This window comes from Gallinula chloropus, assembly GCF_964237585.1.
Source record: "Gallinula chloropus genome assembly, chromosome: 29".
NCBI classification, from domain to species: domain Eukaryota; kingdom Metazoa; phylum Chordata; class Aves; order Gruiformes; family Rallidae; genus Gallinula; species Gallinula chloropus.
Window position 1 is genome coordinate 1,891,751 of NC_140114.1, and position 25,529 is coordinate 1,917,279.

The window sequence follows — 25,529 nt, forward strand, 5'->3', positions numbered from 1 at the left end:
ATTTCCCAACGCAGCCCAGGGGCTGAGTCAGGGCTGGGCGGTGGCTGCAGGGTGAGGCTCAAAAACCACACCAGCTTCTGCTTCACCACATCGTGCTGCGGCCGTGCTGAGCGCTGAGCCCCTTCCTCGCAGCCCAACCATGGTGAGTGAGCCGGGACCCCGGGCTGGGGAGGGGCAGGGGCTCCCCACAGGCGGGGGGGGGGGGGTGAGGGCAGAGGAGGAGTTTCCCCCAGGCAGACACAGAGCTAAAGGCACTTTGGCACTGGAAAGGGCAGAGTGGGCCAAGGGTTGAGCTGAATCTCTGCTGGGATGGGGCCTGGGTGCAGGAAGAGGGTGCAGGGCTGGAGAGGGTGGGCAGGGGGTGTCGGGGAGGGGGGGGATGTTGGTGCTATTTCACCCACACACACACCCTCCCCTCCTTTTTCCTACTGCTGCTTCCCCTGCCCATCACCAGGGCTGCAGCTCTGCCTCCACCTTCCTGTTTCCCCCAACACCAAGGTGGGGAGATGGTGCAGAGGAGAAGGGGGTGCAGAGGACCCAGGGCGTGCAGAGGACCCAGGGCTGAAGGCGGAAGCGCCTCAAGTCCTGCCATTAACCCAGAGGAGGAATTGAGCCTCAGGCGGGGCAGGATGTGGCAGGGAGGCAGCAGGCAGGGAAGGGAGGACTGTGCCCAGCTCTCCCTGCCCCACAGACCTGAGCCAGGGGGGACAGAAGAGCCCCACATGGCCCCAGCTCCCTCTCCATCTCCCTCTTCCCCAGAGAAGCCACCTCCAGCTCCAGCTCTGCCCGGAGGGAGTAGTTTAGGGGAGCCAACTCTGCTCTAATTTTTCTCTCATGACTCAGAGTTTCTTCTCTGGCCAGACAGGGCAGGGGGAGGGAAAGGGGGAAAGCAGCCTTATCTTCCTAGAAACCCAATCCCATCCAAGCTGTGCTGGAGAGCCCAGGAAAAACTAGTCGCTGTGGTTGCACACAAGCTCTGCCCAGCCCAGAACACTCCTCAGATGGGAGCAGGAGAGCTCCCAAGGGGATTTTCCATGAACCACTCCCCAAGCCTCTGGAGCCTTCCAGCACGGGGAGCGCAGTGCCAAGGCAGCAGAGACACGAACAGCAGAGAAAAATGCAGCTGGACAGGTTGGGTGTAGGAGAGGAGGGAGCACAGGTGCCCCCCCCCCCCAGCCCAATCTTATGCCAGAAAGGGGGTGTTGCTCTTCAGGGAGCCCAGAGCTCCCCCACTGTGCTCACCTTGACTCTGCTCCTGGTCCTGGCAGCCCACTGAGACCGAGCGCTGCATCGAGTCCCTGCTCGCCGTCTTCCAGCGCTATGCAGGGAGGGAAGGGGACAATTGCAAGCTCTCCAAGAGGGAGTTCCTGGCCTTCATGAACACTGAGCTGGCTGCCTTCACCAAGGTGAGTTGGGACAGTCTCATAGAACCATAGAATCCCAGATTGGGCTGGGTTGGGAGGGACCCCAAGGGTCCCAGAGCTCCAACCCCCCTGCCACAGGCAGGGACACCAACCTCCAGGCCTGGAGCTACACAAGGTTGCCCAGGGCCCCATCCAACCTGGCCTTGAACACCCCCAGGGATGGGGCACCCACCCCCTTCTCTGGGCAGCCTGTTCCAGCAACCTCTGCAGCCTGTCTCCTGACACATCCTTCCACCCTGGGACAGCAGCTCTGACCCCCACAACCACCATTAACCACCATCCATAGCTGGGGGAAGCCCCTTTACCTCATCAAATCCCACCTCCCTGGTGTTTTGCAGAACCAGAAGGACCCTGGTGTGGTGGACAGGATGATGAAGAAGCTGGATTTGAACAGTGACGGGCAGCTGGACTTCCAGGAGTTCCTGAACCTCATCGGGGGCATCGCAGTGGCCTGCCACGAGGCCCTGGTTGTGAAGGCCCCTCACCCTTAGCCCTGGCTGCTGTGACCCCCCCCCACCACTGTGAACATTCCTCAGAGACCAGCTTAGAGCTGGAAGTAGTGTCCTTAAGATGGGACCATTCCCATTCCTCATTTTTATGTATAAAATAAAAGGTTACACATCCCAGCAGGAGGAGTGGGTTTATTGCAGCATCACGGGGGAGGAGGAAGGGGTAGGAGAGCAGCATTGCTGCAGGGGGAGTGGGATCATGGGGGATCCTACCCTCTGCTTCTCCATGGATGTGAGAACACACATGTTCTCACCCTTGCTGCTGCTGGGAACCACAATGTGCCCAGCTCTGGAGCTCCTCCAGCCTGCTGAGCACCCCAGGGAGAGGTACAGCAAAACTGAAGGGCACAGCTACGTGAGGTAAGTGCAGAGACAGGAGCATCACCAGTAAGGATAACATGAGCAGGGGCAACAGCAATCACACACTACTAATTAGCAGAAGCAGCCCCTGCTGCCAGGGTAAATTACTTCAGGGCAACAGCCTCCATTTTCTGGAAATCCTTCCAAATCCAGCAGCTTAACAGTGGAAAAAGGGGATGGGGGTGGGGGGAAGTGAGAGGAAATGAAGTTTAATCTCTCTTCTATCTCAGCAAAACAAAGTCAGCTACAGAACAGGAAGATCAGGACATCCAGTGGGGTTTATTCATGTGAGAAATGTTGCCAGGACAACAAACAAAGAGTCAACACCAGCACTGGGGTGCTGAGCTGGTTTCTTACCACTTAGGAGGGGAGTGGGGACAGGCTCTGCGCTCACCCCAGTTCCAGACAGCAGCTTTGAGCTCTTGTTTCAGCAGCCTAACGTGTTAAAGGGCAGCTGCTGCTGCTCTGGCAGTCTCTACAGAGCACACTGAGCAGTAACCAGGGCTTAGCCACGCTGGCAAAGCTCTGCCTTGAGACAGCAGCACGGAGGAACCTCATGTCAGCTGGATTTGAAAAGCGAAGCACAAGTTGCTACTGCTGGGGAGCATTTAGGAGTCTCACTACAGCGTTTCTGGGTGGGGAAGGACAGGTAGGACACAGCACTGGCATGGTACAATGTACAGAGACTAGACTAGGAGCTGGAGTGGTGGGAGGTGGAAGGGGAGAGTTTCCCTCCAGCCTCACGCCTCCCCGGGGCAGGCAGGGCCTAGCGGAACTGGAGAGGGCTGATCCGCAGCCCGATGACATCTTTGCCAATCTCTGTCACCTGAGGGATAAAAGGAGATGATTCATCTTAAACAGCAGCTCAAGAACCTGACCCCCCCTGGGCACAGTGTGCAGAGCCCCAACGGCGCTCAGGAGCTGCCCCTCTCCATGGGTCAGGCTCTGAGGTGGCCGTTAACTGACACTCTATTGCACAATGTCCTTCCACCTCAGGAGTGTGACAAACAACCTGACCCCCCAGCCATCCCAGTCAGTTTAGGGGAGCTGCTTGGAAGGGAGTCTCAAAGGAAACACCCCTGTCCTAAGGAACCTGCTTCAGCAGGGGGGTTGGACTTGATGATCACAGATTGGTCTGGGTTGGGAGGGACCCCAAGGGTCCCAGAGCTCCAACCCCCCTGCCACAGGCAGGGACACCAACCTCCAGGCCTGGAGCTACACAAGGTTGCCCAGGGCCCCATCCAACCTGGCCCTGAACACCCCCAGGGATGGGGCACCCACCCCCTCTCTGGGCAGCCCCTTCCAGCCCCTCACCACTCTCTCTGTACAAAACTTCCCCCCAATCTCTCCTCTCCCCCTTCCCTCCTCCAGCTTCACCCCATCCCCCTTGTCCTGCCATTATCCACCCTTTAACAAACTGATTCCCCTCCTGTTCCTCTGCTCCCTTCAGGGACTGGGGGGCTGCAGTGAGGTCCCCCCACAGCCTTCTCTTCTCCAGGCTGACCCAGCCCAGCTCCCTCACCCTCTCTCCATAGGGGATCTGCCCCAGCCCTCTGAGCATCTTCATGACCCTTGATCTCTTGAGGTCCCTTCCAACCCCACATCAGGTGGGACAGCGGTTGTGAGTCCCTCACCGTGGTGACGCGGCAGATCTGCCCATGGAACTCGGGGCAGTAGCAGGCTCCACTGAGGGGACACTTCTCCACGGGTTTGCCACGATAGATGGGGCGGTACGAGGCAGCACAGATGTCAAAGGGGTTGTGCATGTCATAGTTGAGCTGGTAGGTGTCAGTGGGATTCTTCTCACACGCCGACAAGATCTTACGAGTCTGGGGGAAAGCAGAATGAAGCAACCTCATTGATCTGAGGGGAGCTGGGAAGCTGTCCAAGCAGGGTCATGAAGCTCAGATCCCTACCTGCTGGGCCACCTCAGGCTTTGGACCCAGCTCCAGCAGCCGCCGGGCAAAAGTAGCAGCTGTCTTGAAGTTCTTGAGTTTGAAGAAGAGGTTGAGCGCCGTACGCAGCACCAGGATCATGTGGACGGGCTGCAGGTTGGAGTGGGTGAAGTAGGCAGCCATCTGAGGGGGGAAAGGAGGGATAAATCATGGAATCACAGGGGTTGGAAGGGACCTCCAGAGCCCATGGGGTCCAACCCCCTGCCAAAGCAGGGTCCCTAGGACAGGTCACACAGACAGGTCTGGAATCTCTCCAGAGAAGGAGACTCCACACCCCCTGGGCAGCCTGTCCCAGGGCTCCCTCACCCTCACTGGGGAAAAGGTCTTCCCCAGATCGGTGGGGAACTCCCTGTGCTCCAACTTGAGCCCATCACCCCTTGTCCTGTCCCCACAGACACTGAAAAGGGGCTGCCCATTCCCCCTGCATCCCATACTTAAGACACTTATAAACATTAATAAGGTGCCCCCTTAGTCTTCTTCTCTCCAGGCTGAACAGCCCCAGCTCACTCAGCCTTTCCTCCCAGGGGAGATGCTCCAGGCCCTTCAGCATCTCTGTCCCTCCTCTGGACTCTCTCCAGGAGATCCCTGGCTGTTTGATCCCAGGGAGCCCAGAACTGGACACAACACTCCAGTGGGGCCTGACCAGGGCAGAGCAGAGGGGGAGGATCCCCTCCTGTGACTCAGCCCCCAGGACACACTGCTGGCTCATGGCCACCCTGTCACCCACCAGGACCCCCAGGTCCTTCTCCTCAGAGCTCCTCTCCAGCAGCTCACCCCCAGCCTGTACTGATTCCAGCAGTTATTCCTTCTCAGGTGCCAGACTCTCCACTTGCTTTTGTTGAACCTCATTTGGTTTCTCCCTGCCCAGCTTTGCAGCCTGTCAAGAAAACTTACTGCCCTGAAAATACTGCAAGAAACCCCTCTGCAGGGTAACCACACCTGCTTTTAAGGGAGAATTCCTGCAGAATTGAGGATTCTCAATGCTTTTTTTTTAAACCCAAAGGCCCCTCCCCTCATGTCCCTCCCAGTGAAGAGTTTCTGTACCTCACAGATGCGTTTCTGCTGCTCCAGGGTCTCTTTGGGCAGCTTCTTCCTCTCAATCTCCATCGAGAGTCCCACAATGTACTCCCTGCAAATGGCTATCAGCTGCTGGGCCTTTCAGAGAGGGAAACAGAGTCAGGCACCAGGCCTCCTACACCACAGCCACACAGCCAAAAGACAGGAGAGTCTGCCTCTCACCTCAGCAATCTCCTGCTTGTTGTCCACCACCAGCAAGGGGACGCTGAGCAAGATGGAGCGGAACTTCTCCACGGCCTCTTCAAACTTGCCAGCTGTAGTAAGCTGGTAGCAGAGCTGGAGGCGCTGGATCAGGTCGTTGAGTTTCAGTCCAACAGCAGGGAGGGCATTCTTCAACCCAGCTTCTTTCCTGGGGGCACCAAAGAGGAGTTAGGGGTACAAATAAGACCACTGCAGAGCCCAGCAAGAACACATGCATCATCAGCTCAACCAGACCTTGTCAGAAATGTTCTGACTCAGGGCCCACACTGGTTTTCTTTGCCATTAGCTTAGCAGAAAAGACATCTGTGCTTCCATAATTCTGCCACCCCCAGTACCCAGCTCTGTCTGTATTGGTGCAGCCTGGGAAGCTTGGCTCATTTTTTCACAGCAGCTTCCAGGCAGCACTGTAAAAACACACCTGTGGTTCTCTAGATGCCTCAGGCCAGCTCTGAGAGGCAGTGTGTCACTAGAAAACAGCATCCCAACTGCCTCACCCTGGGTTTAGTCTCTAAACAAGAAATGGAAGTGGTTTTCCTAACATCTTTACATCTCCAGGCAGCAGAAGAATCCCACTGAAGACAAAGTGTTCTGTATTTATAACCCTCCATGCTTATATCCAGCAGACAGGCTGGTTCCTCCCTTCAGAACAGAGGAGAACACGCTTCTGGCACCAGCTGCCAAGGATTCTGGGAGGTGTTTGGCACAAGGGAAAGGGCAGGAGCTGTCCCCATCACTTACCAGTTGCGATGTGGGTATCCATACATGGTGGGGAGACTTGGCAGGGCTTGGTAGGTGGTCCGGCCACGGGCGTAGGTCTGCAGGAACAGCTGCTTGTAAGGGCCGAAGTTTGTCACTCCTACCTGGTCATGGAGGAGCTGAAAAGACACGTGGATGGAGTAGAAGTTGTTCAGGGCTGTACAATGACTGCACAGACAGCACTCTTATTTTGTATCCATGGAAAACAATGCCTAAAAGGACACAAAATGAAGCTCCAGATTCATTTGGGACCATCTTTTCCCTACAAACTCCAGGAGAAACTTACTCTCATTGCTGTCTCAAAAGAGCCTGCCAGAATGTGGTCAACTGGAAGCTGGGAATTGTTGCACCACACCTAAGAGAACAGAAGGGAAATGTGTAAGAGGAACTCAGTATACACACACATTTGTCTAACCTACCCACATCACCCCAGCTCCCCAAAACAAAGTCCTTAAGCTGGGATTCCAAAGGCCAACAAGAAGGACCGAGCCCAAAAATAGAAGCACCAAAGTAGAAAGCTTCTGAGAAAGACAATCAAAGATCTGTGGCACTACCTGAGCTGGGCTGGTGCCCTTGGTGGGTGGCACAAAGAATCCATCCTCCGACGCTCCTGCCGGCCCAGCAGGAACATCCTGGGGGAACACACAGAGCAGTGACTAGTGTGGAAGCTTCCAGCACCCCCATGAAACCAGAGCTGGCCACAGCTGTGGTGAGCAAGTCTCTGAAGAAGCCCAGAGCACATTTTCCACCCTCCCCACAAGAAGCTGTCATTGCCTTCCACTGGGCTACTTAAGACACCTCCCAGAAGCCTCTTACCAGTTCAGGGGGAAGATCCAAATCTTCTTCCACTTCCCATCCACCTCCTTCTTCCTGTCCTTTACTCAGCCCTTCCTCTCCAAAGCCCTCTCCAGCATCCACAAAGCCATCTGCATGGAGGGGTCAAGGAAGAAATCATCAAGAGCTCTTAACACAGACACACACTGAGACTTCAGCAAGAAAAAACTCTGGGATTCACCCACCTTCATCCAGCTGCAACTCTGCATCTTCTCCCCAGCCTTCAGTGCCAACAGTGTCAATATCAATATCAGCAGCCAGGGCCCCCCCTTTGCCTACAAAAAGGACAGGATCCTTCATTTACTCATCTCTGAGCAGCTCAGGTGTTTAGCAAAGAACAATGTTAGGCCAGAACCTTCCAAATGCCAAGTCCCATCTTGTGCTAAAAGGCCAAAGATTTGAGAGATTTGCCAAAGATGGTGTAAATGTCAAGCTGGATTCCAACCTCTGCTGGCAACACACCACAAATCTGGGGTTACTGGCAATGGAGAGAAGCCTCCCTGTGCCTCTCCCAGCTTCATCCAACCTTCCAAGTGGAAAGCAATACCTTTGCTAGCGATGGTCCCTTCAAAGAAGCCCTTGGAGACTGTCAGCAGTGGCCAGTTGGTATCCAGAGGCATGACAGGAGCAGGAGGCTGCAGCAGCTTCGCGTTGTGGTCGATGTCTGGGATCTGAGCAGAGCAGAGAACAGTTAGAGGCCACAGAAAGGAAAGCCCATTCTTTGACCTACCCACCTCAAGCAGGGACTGGAGGGGAGATGGCTGCTCCCTCCCAGAAAGGAGCTGCCCAACCAGTCACTATCACCAGGTCCCACCATAATCATCTTCCCAAACTCCAGAGCTTGCACAATGAAGTAGGAAGCATGAATCCATTTGCTAACCGTTTCCTTTTCAGGATCAAAGGTCTCCTTCAGGCTTTCAGCTTCCTCATCCAGACCGTGAGTCGCAGCTGTGAGATAGGCCAAGGACTCTGGAATGATACAACCAACATGAGTGTGTGTTCTTCACCACCCAGAGAAGAACTTCCCACAGCAGCAGGCACGGCCACACTCTCACACTGAGGTGTATAATCACACCTTGAAGGGCACCACTGGATTCAGGACTAGAACACACAGGCAATGACTGACCATGTGAACATGCCCAGCAGTCAGTTCAGGTTGTCTGGGTGATACTCTAGTTTTTGGGTCATTTTCTGCTCATCTGGTTCAGTTTCTCAGGTAAAGGACTACACTGATCCACCTCCAAAAATTATTCTTCAGCCCAGGAACCTCTCCAGCTTCTCCCCAGCCCACAGGGACACAGGTTACTCGGGTAGTACTCACTTTGCCCACAGTTCTTCAGGATCCTCACTCTCTCAGCCACATCTCCTAGATACAAGGCATTCTGGTAGTGGCCACTCATATCTTTACGGATCTCAGCTAAGGCAAAAGGAGGAAAAAAAATCAAGGCCATGAGAGCTTTGCTGTTCCTGGCCTCCACTGCAACACCACTCCTTCCCTCAGACCCTCTTATCTCGTTCCTCTTTGCCACTCCCCTGGCACTCACCTATCTTCATCATCTTCCGAAGCTTCTCCAGGTTGCCAGTGATGAGATAGAGGAAGGAGAGCCTGTCGAAGTTCTTGGTGCGCTGGTAGCACATCTCCACAATCTGGTGATTTCCCTGCAGCAACGCCACTTCTCCCAGTTTCTCCCAGCAGTTCTTGTCATCCAGAGCTTTGGCTGCTTCCAGAGCAATCTAACAAGAGAGGTGACGTGGTTACAAGGGCTCTGCAGGAAGCAGTTTTCTCTGCAGGCTTCTGTTAACAATGCCCATGATGGAAAGCACAGGACTACAAGGATTACTAAATCCTTCCCCTAACTGTGGGCCCACACATGAGCAGGGCTGCTATCATCCCCAGCTCCATCACTCTCAACTAATGCTGCTTCTTCTCTTGCAGCAGCAAGTACAGCTTGCAAGGGATACCCTCAAGGAGATGCCTTTCTCACAGCACCCCCCTGCCACCTCACCTCAATGTTCCCACACTCCAGTGCCAGGCTGAAACGGGTCTTCTCATCCTTGACAAAGTGCAGGGCCACCTCTGGGTAACCCTTCTTCTGCAGATAGGCAATGATGGACTGGCCCACGAGCTTGGCATTCCTCACCATGTGCAGCACCTGCAAACAAAAGGCCCAGGTAGTGGAGTGAGTCAACACCACTCGCCAACGATTTCCCTCTACCCTCAGGTCAAGGAAGGGCACAGGGTTTCTGCTGTCTCCTCACCTCATCATACTTCCTGTTGATCAAAGCCAGCTTGAATTTGAACTCTGTGGGATCGATAGTGAGGACCCTGGGGCGGCACTCCCTGTCCAGGCAGTACACGTTGTTCCCCTTCACGCGGGTAACGTAGATCGGGAGGTCCAGGGTGCGGATGATCCCGTGATCCCTACGCCAACACACAGCTCCCATGTGATGTACAGCCCAACACAACACTTCTGCATCACCCCATCCCCTACCTCAGAGGAAGCTCAACACCCCACATGTTATTTTAGCCTGTGTATTAAAAGCAAACCAGCCCAGCAATAAAAAAAACAGCAACCAAACACGAGTGTTTAACTCTCTCTGTCTTTGGGTACCATAGAATCATAAAATGGTCTGGGTTGGAAGGGACCCCCAAGGACCACAGAGCTCCAACCCCCCTGCCAGGGTTGGGAGGGACCCCAAGGGTCACAGAGCTCCAACCCCCCCTGCCAGGGTTGGAAGGGACCCCAAGGGTCACAGAGCTCCAATCCCCCTGCCACAGGCAGGGACACCAACCTCCAGGCCTGGAGCTACACAAGGTTGCCCAGGACCTCATCCAACCTGGCCTTGAACACCCCCAGGGACGGGGCACCCACCCCCTTCTCTGGGCAGCCTGTTCCAGCACCTGAAAGTGCTGTTTCACAAGCACCAGCTTTGGTGTCTCTCAAAAACCCCCACAGCAACCTGCACAAGGCCTGGCAGTTTGAGGAGTCTGTGCAGGACTCCCAGACTCACCCCGTGGTGACAGCGTATTTGATGTGGTTGCTGGTGGTGTAGATGAAGACGCCGCTCTCGTCCCAGGCACCGCTCTTGACACGGATGTTCTCGTGGATGTTACACAGCGACTCCAGCTTCCTGTTGCAGATCATGATGGCTGGAGAGGAAAGCCAGGAGAAGTAAAGCTAGGAACCCCTGCTACTGTCAAACATCTGCCTCTGAGCTACAGCTTCTCTCTCCCAGTCCTAGAAACTATATTCAGAGTGTCACACACTAAGGACATGATGGCAACAACAGTTAAATGGCCACCATCTGCCTTGGCTTTATGAACAAGATTAGCTGGATCACTTTGAGGGGTACAAGCAGCCCTCTGCTCTACAAGCTTCTTTTGCTGAAGAGGCAAAGGGGCATGGCAATGTCTTCAGCCACACCTTCACAGCTTGCCAGGGCACTGAATGGTTTCTCAAGCAGGGACTCTGCTCCCAGCAGAGGAAGGAGGCAGGCAGGGCGCCCCAGGACAAACACCGCTCCCCACTGCTGCTTACCATGCTTAGCCAGCAGAGCCACATGGGACATGTCAGCTGACCAGATGACATATTTCACCTTGGAGATCTTCACAGAGGCCAGAGTTCTGGGAACAGAGAGCACAGACATCAGAGAGTCAGACAAAACCCCTCCACAGCAAGCTCTACGATCAAGCTCTGTGCAGTAACGACCAGTGCCCAACAGCCTGAACCCAGTTTGTGGATGCTCTGGAGCCCCTTTTTTACCACTCTGGAGCTCTAAAATCACAGGGCAGGACTGAGCAGCCCTGCAGCAAAACAAACCTCTCCCCAGACCTACACAATGACAAATATCTGAGCAATAACTGACTTTGAAATTGAGATTTCTGAGAGGGGGTTAGGGATAGATTTAGCAGAATAAGGGAAATAAGGTGTTTCCAAGCAGCTTTTGAATTGCTTCATTGACTTGGTGACTTTCCCAACAATACCAGAAAGATGAAGACATATGTTCTGGGACATAAGCTATCAAGGTACACCTATGTATCTGCAGATAATCCAGAACCTTCTCAAGCCTACAAAGACAGTGAGAAGCACCAACTCCTCACCCATTTCTTTGTGGCTAGCAACACAGCAGCACAACCAAGCTGCCAAGAGAGTATTCTGAACAGATATAAAATGTAAGGGACAAGACATCAGGCTTGATTGAGTTGGGTGCTGTAAAAGTGGAGAGAAACCAGAAAAAAACCACCCAATTCTGCAGTCCCAGGATTTACTAGGGTATGGCACACATCTCCCTGTGATGGATGGCACGATGCCTGCAGCATAAATTGCACCTTGGCTGCGTTTACACTCTGCTCTTCCTAACAGTTGTTAGCCGTGGTTTGGATCAATCTAAGGCAGCCTGCAGCTGATGCTAAATTCTGGAGTGCATTAATAGCTGTTACTTGTCCCCAGAGGGCAGCCACCAGCAGGATGACAGTCTGAAAACTTCTCCCAGCAGACTGGATCTTACCGCTTCTGCTGCACGTCAAAGAGGGTGATGGAGTCTGCATCCCTCAGTAACAGGTTCCCTGTGCCAGCATAGAAAATCTCATCACAGTTCGGCACCTGCACCTTCTTTGTGATCTCATTCTTCAGGTTTTTGATGAGGATCTGCCACACAATGAGAGGAAATGTAACAGCACAGGACAGGTAGGTAGATTTTTGTCTAGCTGAACCTCAGGGACAAGAGGGCAAAATAAGAGCTGCACCCCTTCTCCAAGCAGGATCTGGCTTTATCCTCCTAGAAAACCACCAGCTTGCCAGGGCACAAAGTGTATCCTTTCTTTTCAGCCCCACTGCTGTCATCACCAGCTGGCTGATAGTTTGCAAACCATCTCTACAGTGAATGTGTGAACAAAGTAAATATTAGGGAAAAGTGAGAGGGAACACAGTGTAGATAGAAGAAGGAAACAAGGAAGTTGAGAGGGCAGAATGGTAAGTGGACAATAGGAAGGCAGGAGGAGTAACAGAATAGGTGTGACCCAAACTTGAATTTACTAAGCCAAAAGCACACTGAATTAAAAAAAACCCCACAAATACACAAAACCCCACCCAATCCCCAACAATTTCCTGCATGGGGCAAAGAGCAAGACTTTTATTCCCCTTCACATCAAGTAAATTCAAGCAGGGAAAACTCTCCATGGCTGTTTCCCACTTATTTCTCCTATTTCACTTCCCCAAGTGAGAACAAAGAGCTTTATGAAAAAAATAAGCTATAATGCCACCATTTCCCCATTACCTTCATGCTATGAAAGTGACCTGGGCAGTTTTGCAGCCCTGTTCTGGTCAGCTTTCATCCCTGAACTCACCTGCTGTAGAAGCTTCCAGCAACTGAGCTAAGATTTACCATCAAACAACTTAGTATTTCAACTCATTCCATTTTCACTGCGTCCTATTTCTTCAGCATGTCTGTAGCCCACTCTCTACTGACAGTGCTCTGCCAGTCTACTTGGATCTCCAATAATCCTGCTAACCCAATCTCCCTGCTTTCCATCTGCATGCTTCCAAACAACACCACCCCCTGGTAAAAAGATGACCCTATTAAGCCTGTCCCCTTACCGAGTGCATCCGATCCAGGACTGCGAAGCGGTTACGAGCTACCCACACAGCTGTTAGCCCTGAGGAACGTTTCCCTTCAGGGGCTGGGGAGAGAAAACACAGGCAGTGAATAAAAAACCTCTGGCAGGCTGCTACAGCCAACACATTACTCAGTCTTGTTTGATCCCATCTTGGCTGGTGTAGCAGCTTTCCTACTAATTCATATTTAACCTGAGGCTGTTCACAAGACTCATTTCCTCCCCACCAGACCCCCCCCCCTTGATGTCCTTTCAGATCTCCACATGGCCAGTGCCAGCCCTTCTCTCCAGCCAAGGCACAAGACAAGTGGTTGGCTGGGTCGCCAACGCCACTGCTTGGCACTGGAGCAGCCCATCCTGGGCGACAGCACCGTCTGTCAAGCTAACGAGCAAAGCCTTGCTGGCCAAACAAACTGAGCAGCGAGGGTCCCAGCTTCAATGTAAGCCCCCCCCAACCCCCTCCTCTTCCCTGCCTTTCTCTCTCCACCCCCCCTGCAAACTGATATAACGAGCTGGAGGAGAAAGGCTGCGCTCTCCCCAGCACGCAGCTGTTCTCCCAGTTCTAAAATGCTAATACAAACACAACGTCAGGCAGCACAGAAAGAATGGGACCAGGGGATGAGCTTCACGTGTGGAGAAGGCTTTGTGAGGCAGTGGAAAGGAAGAGCAAAGAGAGGGAGCTGCTGCAGAAAGGAACAGCAAAGAGAGGGAGCTGCTGCTGGTTTGGTTAAAGAAGAATGTTCTTTAGTTCTCAGTTCCTTTTCTCACCAGCCCTGCTGCTCCACACAAGTGTGTTTGGAGACTCAGCTCTATTTCACCAAATACAGTGCTACCCTAACAAATGATGAGTTTAACCCTCAGCCCTACCCAACACAAGAAAGACTTGTCTGAATTCAATTCCCAGCTCCACTTGGGGTTTTTTCCAACAGGAACTTCACCTGCTCTTCTGAACATCCACAACTCATCATTTTCCCTGCTTTTAAGTCCTTAACACTGACTGTAGATGAGGCAGATTGAAATATATTTCCCAGAAGACTGTTTAAGAGGGGTAAGAAAGCTTAGTTGCCCTTGTAGGTCAGATAAATAAGCTGAAGGACTTGAGGATGGCAACTCCAAGGCACATCTTAGATATCTACACTCTATTCCTGGGGCTATAGGTTGCATATAGAGCAGCTTGTTGGAGAAGATACTTCTCAGCCAGTAGAACTTTAAGCTGCTCTTGAAAATGCATAAAGCTGCACATGGTTTTCATGAGGCCTGACTAATTCTTCCTGTAGAAAAATAACCCATTTCCTCATTTAAAGGGTCATAAGCTAGGCATCCCCAGACAAGTCAGCTTTAAACATCTCAAACCAAGTATCTGACACAAATCCAGTAATATTTCATCTATAAAAGGCCCCTTTCTCTTTCTCTCTCTAAATACACCTGCTGGTCTACTCAGCAAGAGAATCTTCCCTTCATTAGACATGGAGAAGTCAATAAATCTGTGAACAAATGAGCTGGATTCCAGTCTAACTCACTCATCACTCCCCCTCATTTCACGATCTTTACTGCCATGACGACAGAGGCAGGAGGAACCAGCTGGAGTTTCAGATCCCAAATGGAATTCGTAGTTAGGAGAAAGAATGATATTTTTTTTCTCCCCTAAATCATGTTTTGACTTGTAAATTGCCCAAAACTGATCTGGAATTTGCTGAGAGGAAGAATGACTACTGGCAGCCTGGCACTGTCACTTTTACAGCCACTTTTCAGGGTATAAAACCTCTTAGAACAAAACATATCTGGTTAAAATCCATCTAAGCTGACAAGCCAGGGAGGCTGCCTGCTGTGTGGAAAGGGAAAGCAGAAAGTTCCTAATAACAAAATTATAAAATATATATTTGTAGCAGTAAAAGTTTGGGATGAACATGAATTTTTCAAGTCAGTGTGGTGTGATATAGTGAGCAGGAAACCTGCCAAATGATGTGTGCTGCAGGGGCACTGGGAAACACAGGGGAAAGAGTCCAACAGGAGAGGCTCAGAGAAATGAAGCTGGTTTATATATATATATATAAAATACACAGTTGGAGAGGGGAGGAGGGGACACTAATAAACACTCTACAAGGATTAATGTGATTTAAGAAATGCCTACCATCTGGATTCTGGGAGTCTGCATCCTTGGGAATGGTGTACAGGTCATAAGTGCTGTTCTCTAAGTTGCTGGCTCTCTGCAGAGGGGGGAAAAAAGGTCCATTTTGAAGTAGGATTTCACAGAACCAACATTCACAGCTTCTGGAAAGTTCTTTTAGCACATTATGTAGCCAAGCCAACTTACTGTGCAGAGGAGGACAGCGTTCTCAGCTGGGTTGTATGACATGTTGAACACAGGGAACTTGGAACCACTGAAGAAGAAAAGAGAAAGGGAACCAAGATTATTTCTACCAGAGTCACCTTCTGGTAAACACTGCACTTCCTAGCATATACTGAGTACCAGAAAAACCTCAGTTTTAATGAATTTACTGAATTGAAACCTCTTGGAAATCCCCTATAAGAGCGTGAGCGTTTCATAAGTGAAACTCTGCCTTTTCCATGTGAAACCTGACAACACAGTAGAATTGTTCCCACGCACAGGTTAAAAATGACCTAAAAAACTTCTTGTGGGGTTTGGAAGCGTCAGTGGACATGGAGGAACAGGAAAAGAACTAAGAAAGGATCCAGGACAGGGAGCAGCCATCTCCTACCTTCGGAGCTGCATGACAGCCACGTCCTTGGAGCTGTTGAAGTCCAGCTGGCGGAGGAAACGGTCCTTGACGTAGTAGAGCACGTTGCCGTGCACGGCGTAGGCAGGGCGCTCGCGCTCCAGCTTGAACACAATCATGCCACCATCGTGGCCTGAGGAAAGGCAGGAGGGAATGGAAACAGGTGAAACAGGAGCCCAGGGGTTTTCTCATTGTGAAGGTGACACTAGCAAGCCTTTCAAACCAAGAAAGGGCCAACAAAAAACACAACCCATGGGTGCCAGCCTCGCCCGCCACTCCTCAGCCTGACTGATTTAAGGGATTTCACTTCTCACTAAGGGTGGTGTTCCCACTCCCTGTAGATTTCCTAATACATCTGACACTCTAGAAACAGCTTGCCTCAGGGTCACACATTTCTTCAAGCGTTACCAGCCCTTCTCCCAGCATTACCAGCCCCTCTCCCAGCGTCACCAGCCCCTCTCCCAGTGTCACCAGCCCCTCTCCCAGCGTCACCAGCCCCTCTCCCAGCGTCACCAGCCCCTCTCCCAGCGTCACCAGCCCTTCTCCCAGTGTCACCAGCCCCTCTCCCAGCGTCACCAGCCCCTCTCCCAGCGTCACCAGCCCAGTGTGGGTTCCCCTAGGACCCATCCCATCCCTCCTTAGCCTTAGTGTGCTTCACTACTCAACACAGAGGCTATCTTGTTCTAGCTCTGAACAGCAGCTGATACAATGAGACTGACACAGCTCTGACACTGAAGGCAGTTAATGAAAAATCTTTTCCCTCCAATGTATTTGATAAAAGCATCTGTACAGATCAGTGTGTTCCATAAAGTGGGCTGGAATGAAGCAAATCCTATGTGGAATAAATGTTCTCTTCACTGCAACCTCTCAGACACAGAGTGAGGAGGGTGTTTTACCTGCAGCAAAGAGGTTGAGGTTGGGATGAGCAGCCAGTACCCAGAAGCGATCGTGATCACGCCGGAAGGTCTGGACACCCGTGCTAGATGTGCAACAGAAGGAGTAAGGAACATAAACAACATGGAAACCTCAGTGGGAACATCAGTTCCCAAAACAAAGACCCTGAGCTTTGCTGCAGAGACCAGCTCTAGCATTCAGCACGAGGAGCTCACTGAGAACACCACACACTTTATGCAAACCCTCCTGCCAAGTAATATTCTCTGGTTTAATGCATTTCCAGCAGCAGTATCACTAGATAACTCAGCCCTCTCCCCCTTGCTGCCAGACAATTACAATCCCTGCTCTTCACATGTCTCAAAAGGGACAGAAAACATGAAAAACATGACTCCTTACTCACAAATTACCAACACTAGCACTGATGTTTTAAGAACTGCCAGTGTTGAGCTTCTCTAAGAGCAGCTGTAGGCCTTTCTCACTTGTAAAAACCTTCATAATAAGCTTGGGTGAAGGTGCTAGCCAAGCACTAACCGTTTAGACATATCCCACACACGGATGCTCTTGTCTTCTGAGTTGCTGAGGATCAGTTCCTGGCGCGGGTGAAAGACAGCGCACGAGACGTTGTTGTAATGCCCCCGGCACGTATCCACCTCCCAGGCCTTTGATTCTAACCACAAGTGGAAAAGAATGATGGAAAATATTGGTTAAACAGGTTAAGCTCTGCCATAGCAGCACAGAAAGCTCTTTATTATTAGTTGGATTACTGAAGAGATGCTAAGAATTTAGCTGGACTGAGCTGATAGAAGCACAATCGTGCCTGACAGAGCTTCTGGCTCTCAAATTATTTCCCTTTCTTTAAAAAGGAAGAGAGGCTGAGGGAGCTGGGCTGGTTCAGCCTGGAGAAGAGAAGGCTGTGGGGGGACCTCACTGCAGCCCCCCAGTCCCTGAAGGGAGCAGAGGAACAGGAGCGGAATCAGCTTGTTAAAGGGTGGATAATGGCAGGACAAGGGGGATGGAGTGAAGCTGGAGGAAGGAAGGGTGAGAGGAGAGATTGGGGGGAAGTTCTGTACAGAGAGAGTGGTGAGGGGCTGGAACAGGCTGCCCAGAGAGGGGGTGAGTGCCCCATCCCTGGGGATGTTCAAGGCCAGGTTGGCTGGGGCCCTGGGCAACCTTGTGTAGCTCCAGGCCTGGAGGTTGGTGGCCCTGCCTGTGTCAAGGGGATTGGAGCTCTGTGATCCTTGGGGTCCCTCCCAACCCAGCCCAGTCTGTGATTCTATGAAAAACCTTCAGAGCGAAGTTTTTCTACTCCTACAAGCTACTCCTCAGCAGCGTGTGCACATCAAAAGAAGCCAGAAGCATCTGCTAGGGAGCTGAGGTGTCCTCCAACTGCAAAATCCAACCCTTCCTGGGATTATTTCCCACACAGGCACCTTGGCAAAGTGCAAATTACCCTCAGGTTCAGCTTAAAGATGCTGAAACAGGAATTTCAGGTCTCAGTTCCCCCTGGAGAATCAATGCTCTTACCATTCATCCGCCAGATCTTCACCTGCCGATCATCAGCTCCCGACACGATCAGCGGCATGGTGGGGTGGAAGGCTGCCCAGTTCACCCCGCGGTCGTGGCCCTACAGGCAGACAGAAAACAGTCACTCAAAGACAGTCAGTGACCAAGTGGGATAAGCAAAGGACAGATGAAGCAACCAAGGCTGCAGACAGGCTTGCTGAGCCACAGCTTTTGCTCCTATCAAGTGCTTCCAGGCTGCAATGTTAGAGATCCCTGCAGTAACACACGTTGCGGATACTGTTCCTCACCAAGAGAGCAAAGCTGAAGCTCAGCAGCAGAGCAGCACCATTTCCCTGCTTTAACAAGCCATTACTAAAGGTTTTCTCTTTGGTTGCTTCCAGTAACACAAGATAATAACATCAGCCATTTAACTAGGCTTTTGGCTGTATGGAGGAAACCTTATTTCTTTGGTTACAGGGCAAACATCTCCAGGAGTCAGATTTTAAACTCAGAGACAGTAGTGTCATGATCTACAAAAACATGGAATTCTATAGAGCAAAGTCAGGTGTTTCAACTCTTTTTTTTCCTCTGCTGTTTCACTGCTGGGTCACAGGGATCTCACTAAATCAACCTGAGGAGGCTGTGCTGGGCACACAGACAGATTGACACCGTACCTCGAGAACGTGCTTCACAACCGCGTCTGTTGTCCCAAACAAATCCACCCCTGTTATTCCCCTGACATCCGATTCCACAGCTCCAGGGGACAGGTTCTTCTTCCTTAGGCCTTGTGGAACAAAGAGGAAGGAGAAGCAGAGGTGGAAGAAGCAAAACCCATTATTATCAAGACAATGTTTCCAAGTTAACAAGCTGAGCGCTCTCCTGTGCTGTTTACACACATCTGCAGGTGGAAAATGGGTGACAAAGTGGGAGAAACATCCAGGATTCCCTTCCTCTTCCTCCAAAAGTGCAAGCTCAGACTGGATGTACCAAAAGGAAAGCCTGCAATGCAGGAAGGATCACCTCAGCTCACTGGGATGCAGACAGCAGCACCTCAGCAAAGGACTGACAGATTCCAATTCCTCTCCTTCTCACCCCTCTGCTCACCTGAGCTTGCAGTTTTCACCCATCCCACTTTGTTGACCTCTTGGTTATGGATTTGGAGAATTTTCCTGGACTCAAAGTATTTTCAGGAGCTAAAGCTCCATGAAATAAAGCCTGTTCCTGTTTCTGAAGAAAGCTAAGTCGTCCAAGTTAAAGCAGAGCTGCGTCTCCTACCCTTTATCACCACCCAATGGGACACCGCGGGGAAAGTGAGACCCAAAGAAAGCTTCTTCTCCAAGAGCACAACAAAATACAACACTCCAACCCCAAACTTCTTGGCCTGAGGATGTAAAACCACTTGGCCTGAGGATGCCATTGAGGAGATTTATCAAGGATTAAAAAATAACTAAGAGCAGAACTGCACTGGCAAGGGAAGAGCAAGAAGAAACACCATCAAAGGCAAAAATCATGATGTCCTTGTTGCAGTTCTGACAGCCCAACATCTGAAGAGAGATGAGATGTTTGCAGAGTGAGTGTGATGAAACCAACAGGTCAAGCAGCGTCTCACAGCAAAGCACAAACCCTCAGCTGAGGTGCACACACAGATGGGTTGGGTAACGGTGATGGATTTGAAGGGCTGAGGAGACACTCCTACAAAGCTTACACAAAATACCCCAGAAAGGAGGAATAAAACATATAGAATCTAAGGAAAAGGAGTGACCACACACAAGGCTTTTGGAGGAGATGATACTTGAGCCTTTGACAAGCCAGTGAAACAGGACTGGGACACAGGTGGAAAATTTCTGGTGTAACTGCACAAATCGAGAGGAAACAGGCCACTCACAGAGCACACCAGCCTCCTGTGCAGCTCTGGGGAGGGAGCAGGGCCAGCAAAGGGACTGGGAGCAGAAAGGCAGGTATCAGGGATTAGGCATTCTGAAGGAAGCTGTTACAAAATCCAACCTGAAAGGGAGACTCAGCTCACCATGCACGTCAGCGCCCGGGAGAACGGGTACTAAACTAACCAGAGTGAAGGGGCAACATGCTAACTGGGAATGAGGAGCTGCAAGTTAGGAGAGAGGGAAGGGGACAGACTGTCCTCTGCAAATTCGTTTGCTCTGTCCTGTTCTTCAAAGGAAACTAAAGTGGGCTCTGGGGTACAGACCCTTTTGTGCTGGGCTCAGGTTCCTTCCTGTCCCTGAAATCCATCCACGTGCAGCACAGTGCAGCCTGAGGCTGGGTTCTGCCATCACAACACACCCACTGAGGGTGCTAAGAGGCAGTATCAGTCCACAGGCACTACCCAGGGACTCTCAGCTCAGGTCCCCCCAGTCCCAGGGCTTCTCAGGTGACCCTGACTCAAAGGGATCATCCAGACTGATGAAACAGAGCCCTGAGAGAACAGAGAAGCTTCCTGACACGTATCAGACATGGACGGGTGCCAACCACGAGTAAGGTTCAACAGGAGGTGGTGTGGGATGTTAGAGCACACACAGAAGCACTCTGATGAGGGAAAGACCTCCTCAGGGGTTAATACTCACAGAGACAGAGACAATCAGAAGATTATGTTGTAGTTTCTGGAGGTTAATATCAGCAGCATGAGCAAGGGCTTCATTCCACAGCGCAGGTGAATAATACAACACAAACCTTCATGCATTTTAATTTACATAAAGAAGCTTATTCTGACTGCACTCACACAGTCTCTCCCAGGAGATAAGCAGGAAACAGACCCTTTAACCTTGAGCAGACTCATTTTAGGTTGAAGAACCTTTATCAGAAGGTTTCAAACCAAGGAGGGATTCAAAACAACAGGGGCATCTTCCCAGCCTGGTGCCCAGTCTGGGTCACGCTCCTCATCCCTCACACTCTCTGCTGAGGCTGAGAGTTTTGGGAAGAGGATTTGGGAATGTGACCTTGAAATTTATTTCACTGAGAGTATCAAAGAACTCATAATCCCTGCTGAAAAAAATTCCCCTCCAATGTCAGTAGAAGCTGCAAGTTAAGAGCAGCACCTCAAAACAGAGTTAAACCTCCACACCAAATGATGCTCTTCAGGACTAAGAGACATCAAACTGGGGAAATAACCTTTCCCAGGAGACTGCTAAGGACAGAAGTCATTTTGGGAGGAAAAAATAGGGAGAGGAATTGCATTTTGAATCCATTTCTTATCTCTCTGTAGGTTTTTTCCCCCCACACTGGTATTCTCAGAGCTCCACGTCTGACTGAAGCGACAGCTGAGTCAATAATTCAGCGTGTCTCTAAAACCCCTCATCACAAATCAGCCCAGAAAACACACAAAAATGGGGGGGGTCTGTACTATCTCCAAACCAATTTGGCAGCTGGAACTCTGCTGAGAGAGAGAGTGTTTGTGGGAGAATGCAGCAGCAAAGCTCACAGGCAGAATAGCTGTTAAACTCCCCATGCTGGCAGCACAGAGAAGGCGACAGGTTTTAAATAACCAGGATACCCTGTCCCCAGCCCCTGCTGTTGACACAGCTGGCTGTGTCTGAGTGTGAGCTACAAACACCACAGCGTGCCCAACCAAAACTGCAATGGCTCAGCCTGTCTGTTCCCTTGTAACAGCACAACCACCAGTGGTGAGGGGCTGGAACAGGCTGCCCAGAGAGGGGGTGGGTGCCCCGTCCCTGGGGGTGTCCAAGGCCAGGTTGGCTGGGGCCCTGGGCAACCTTGTGTAGCTCCAGGCCTGGAGGTTGGTGGCCCTGCCTGTGGCAGGGGGTTGGAGTTCTGGGACCCTTGGGGTCCCTCCCAACCCTGGCAGGGGGGTTGGAGCTCTGGGACCCTTGGGGTCCCTCCCAACCCTGGCAGGGGGGTTGGAGCTCTGTGATCCTTGGGGTCCCTTCCCACCCAGCCCAGTCTATGATTCTATGATTTCCTCCCCCTCCCACCAGCCCTTTATCTCCATCTATTATTTTCTTCCTTTCTAGCTTTTTAATTAAGGATCCTACTTCATTATGTCACCTTGTGGCTGAGGTATAATTACCAAACAGCTAATAGATATCAGCACAGTACTTTGGAGCTTTGACTTGCAACCCCTGCTCTGATCTTAGGCTCTGCTTCACTTGATAAAACAACCAACCAGACTGAAAGAGCCAAAAGGATCCCTGATCACATTATCCTCCTGTCACCACCCACAACCAGGCTGCAAAAACCCAACCCCAAAGCCAGAAATAACCAAAGCCCTTTTTTGCAGTCCTCACAGAGGTGTTTTAATCCTTCTCTTCAGAACAAATGGCTCACTGCTGCCACCAAGATGGGGTTTTTTTATGGGAGTAAAGGTGATCCAGAAATTCCCCAAGCCCTCCTTGGTCTGCAAAGCTGATGGGCTGACAACACCACATCCCCTTCATAGCTTATACTGGCTGTAAGATCAGACTGGGAGACCAAGCTGCAGAATTTCCACCTTTAAAGGGCTTTTTGGTGGCACAAAGCTACAGCTCACCTCATCTACTGTCACAGAAGCTTGGCTTCAAGCTCAAGGGTGGACAGGATGACACTGAGAGGTCCCTTCCCACCAACACCCTACAGCTTCGTGGAACCCAGGGGAACAGGTCCCTGTCACTACAGAATTTATAACCTTCTGCCCAAGTTTTTGGCAGCCAAGAGGCTGCTCTTCCTGCCCCCAGATCCAAAGGGCTCTTCCCCTCCTGCTCTGGCTTTCAGCAATTGCAGTTTTGAAGTGGGCTCTGCCATGGGGACCCCCTGGGTCTGGGCAGCTCACCAGAAATATCCCACACGCGCACAGTCTGGTCCAAGCTGGCTGACACTACCAGGTCCTCAGAGGGGTGAAACTGGGCACACATCACATAGTGGTTGTGTCCTGTCAGCACACTACAAGGAAAAGGACAGAAAACAACAGTGAAACATGAGATACAGCAATACACAGGCCATTAGCTCAGTCTCAGGAGGGGTGCTAAAGGCTGCTTTTCATGTGCTGGCTCGACTGGGCACATCTGGGCTGGGCATTCAAGGGTTGACTTTTCAGGGATCAATAACCTCACAGTCTTTGGCATGTGTTCTATTAAGCTCAAAATACCTTAAATTAGTAATAAAAATCTTTAAAATAATAAGGAGTTAACATGAATGATAAATAATGAAATTAGAATTAAAATGAAAAAAAGTTAAAATATAAAATGAATTGTAAATAAAAATCAAGTAAAAAATAAAAACAAAATAAAGTAAAAAATAAAAGTAAAAATAAATAGTAATAAAATTAAAATAAGTAGGAACAAACAAAATTAAAAATAAATAGTAAAAATCAAAAATAAATAGTAATAAATTAAAAAGTAACAAATAAAATAAGGACAAATAAAATTAAAAATAAATAGTAATAAAAATAAAATAAATATAAATAAATAAAATTAAAAATGAAGAGTAATAAATAAAAATAAAATAGATAAGAATAAATAAAAGAATTTTTTAAGTGACCTTAAGTTTTCAAATTACATTGGAATTTATAAACACAAATGTGGTGACATCAGAATAAACGAGCAAAAGAGAAGATTAACAGAAATATTGATAAGCAATCAGTTCCCTGTTGGTTCTATTCCTTCAACTAAGCCTGGTTTCTGCTTGGAAAGGACAAAGGAAGAACACAGCTTCCCCCCACACTGTGCTCTTATTCCTTTAGAATACTCAGTGATGTTACCAAACACAAGTTCTGGACTGCCAGTTCCAAACCCGAATGGTCTGGTCATCAGAAGCACTCAAGATCCAGGGATACTCCTAAAAAAGACAAAGCATTTGGGTGTAGGAAGTACCACACAGCCCAGACATTCCCTCCCCAGCTGATGTTTCCCAGCTGCTCCCAGGAATAACCCCTTGTAAATCCAATTTCATTCCTCCCAGGCAGGATTGTTCCCTCTCACACCTCTACAGAGGCCACCACACCCAGAGCAGCCTCATCCCAGCAAACCCAGAACAATTCCTGAGCAAGGATTCCCAGCCAGGGAAGGAAGAAGGTTCCTTTCCCCACACCCAGGGAGCAGGGGCTGGGTGAGGAGGAGAGGAGCTCACGTGGTGGAAGAAGGTGGTGCGGATGTAGTCCAAGTGCCCCAGCAGGGTGAAGAGACAGCGCCGCAGCTTGTAGTTCCAGACCTGCACAACACACAACCACAACAGCCTCCTAGATGGTTCTTTTCCCCCCTTGAATTCTCCCTTTTCAGTTCTCCCACAAGCTTCCCTCCCCACACTTTAAAAATCTGGTTCAAATTCAAGCTACAACAAGACCTCAACTGGCTGCACTGAACTCCAGTCTCTGAAATCACAACTCCCAGCGCCTGTTTCCCTCCCACCCCAACCCTTTCTCATCTTTCAATCCCCTCTCTTCACCCATTTGGCCTCCCTGGAAGCTGCTTTTTAAAGAACAAGAGCTAAAAGGATTAAAAACATTACCTTGATTTTGTAATCATCCCCTCCAGAGACAAACAGGGGCTGCTGCTTGTGGAAATCGATACCTCGGACGGGGCCTAAAAACAGGGGAGAGCAGGTTGGGCAGAGCAAGATGCTGGGAGCAGGAGCAGCCCCCTGGAGCACTCAGAGGCTGCAGTTTGTACTTCTCCTCCCTCCTGTTGCTACTGGTAAGATTAAGAACTTCAAAGCAAGAAGAAAAAGTCACGTCACAGTCTGAGATCCCACTCCTGAAGCTGGTTCCTTTCCATCACCACACCTGCAGCAACCACCATGGAACACAGAACCACCAGGCTGGAAAAGCCCATCAGGTCCAACCATTCCCATCCTGTGCTGAACCAGCTCCCTGAGCACCTCATCTCCCCTCTGTTAAACACCCCCAGGGAAGGGGACTCAGCCCCTCCCTGGGCAGCCTGTGCCACAGCCCCACAGCTCTGCCAGGGAAGAACTTTCCCCTCCCATCTGCTCTGACCCTGCCCTGGGGCAGCTTGAGCCCATTGCCCCTTGTCCCAGCTCCTGTCCCCTGGCTGCAGAGACCATCGCCCACCTCTCTGCACCCTCCTGGCAGGGCAGGGGAGGTGGGGAGAAGGTCTCCCCTCAGCCTCCTCTTCTCCAGGCTGAATACACCCAGGGCCTTCAGCATCTCCTCATAAGCCTTCCCCTCCAGCCCTCCCCCATCCCCATGTCCCTTCCATCCTCCTCCCCTCACACCCCACTCTCCCTCCACAGGCAGGGCCCAATCCCCCCATCCCCCAGCCCACTGACCATCATGCTCGTCGAACTTGTCGATAAGGGTGCACATCCGATAGTCCCAGAGCTGGATGACGCCATTGTGCAGGCTGGTGAGGATCCAGGGCCTCTTGGGGTGGAAGCTGAGCCCTGCCAGGCACACACAGAGGCGGCGGTGAGGCCTCCGCAGCCGCCCTGAGGGGGCCGCCCAGAGACACCCCCCGGGGGGCGGGTGGGAACCCCCCGGCCCGGCCCCACCGCCTCCTCAGAAGCCCCGAGCGCGGCGGCGCCGCCGTTACCTTTCACCCGGGCCGATTTAGTCTCGAACTTGGTCAGCATCGTCCCCCCACCTCAGGGCCGCCGCCTCCGCCACCTCCCTCCACGTCGGCACCCCGGAAGCGCCCTCAGCTGACTTCCGCTTCCGCCCCGGCTACAGAGCGCGGGTCCTCCCGCCCGCCTAGAGCGGC

General features: G+C 51.2%; 2 protein-coding genes across 2 annotated transcripts; one reads left to right on the forward strand and one right to left on the reverse strand.

Annotated features, from left to right (window-relative positions):
- On the forward strand, positions 1-2,050 carry S100A11 (S100 calcium binding protein A11). Its single transcript, XM_084276795.1, has 3 exons — positions 1-142; positions 1,269-1,406; positions 1,763-2,050. Exons 1-3 carry the CDS (start codon positions 140-142, stop codon positions 1,913-1,915), a joined length of 294 nt encoding a protein of 97 aa, XP_084132921.1. The 5' UTR covers positions 1-139; the 3' UTR covers positions 1,916-2,050.
- Positions 2,048-25,441, reverse strand: COPA (COPI coat complex subunit alpha). Its single transcript, XM_084276796.1, has 33 exons — positions 25,362-25,441; positions 25,099-25,212; positions 24,319-24,392; positions 23,941-24,021; positions 23,573-23,649; positions 22,646-22,755; positions 18,540-18,649; positions 17,887-17,986; positions 16,894-17,029; positions 16,365-16,447; positions 15,451-15,601; positions 15,045-15,111; positions 14,862-14,937; positions 12,714-12,796; positions 11,626-11,765; positions 10,656-10,741; positions 10,129-10,267; positions 9,376-9,538; positions 9,123-9,269; positions 8,661-8,850; positions 8,438-8,533; positions 7,997-8,085; positions 7,664-7,787; positions 7,302-7,391; positions 7,099-7,208; positions 6,837-6,914; positions 6,569-6,637; positions 6,265-6,401; positions 5,488-5,674; positions 5,293-5,403; positions 4,210-4,371; positions 3,928-4,122; positions 2,048-3,119 (listed from the first exon to the last, which is right to left on the reverse strand). The coding sequence occupies exons 1-33, from the start codon at positions 25,399-25,401 to the stop codon at positions 3,060-3,062; spliced, it is 3,675 nt and encodes a 1,224-aa protein (XP_084132922.1). The 5' UTR covers positions 25,402-25,441; the 3' UTR covers positions 2,048-3,059.
- Between the last annotated feature and the right edge of the window lie 88 nt (positions 25,442-25,529).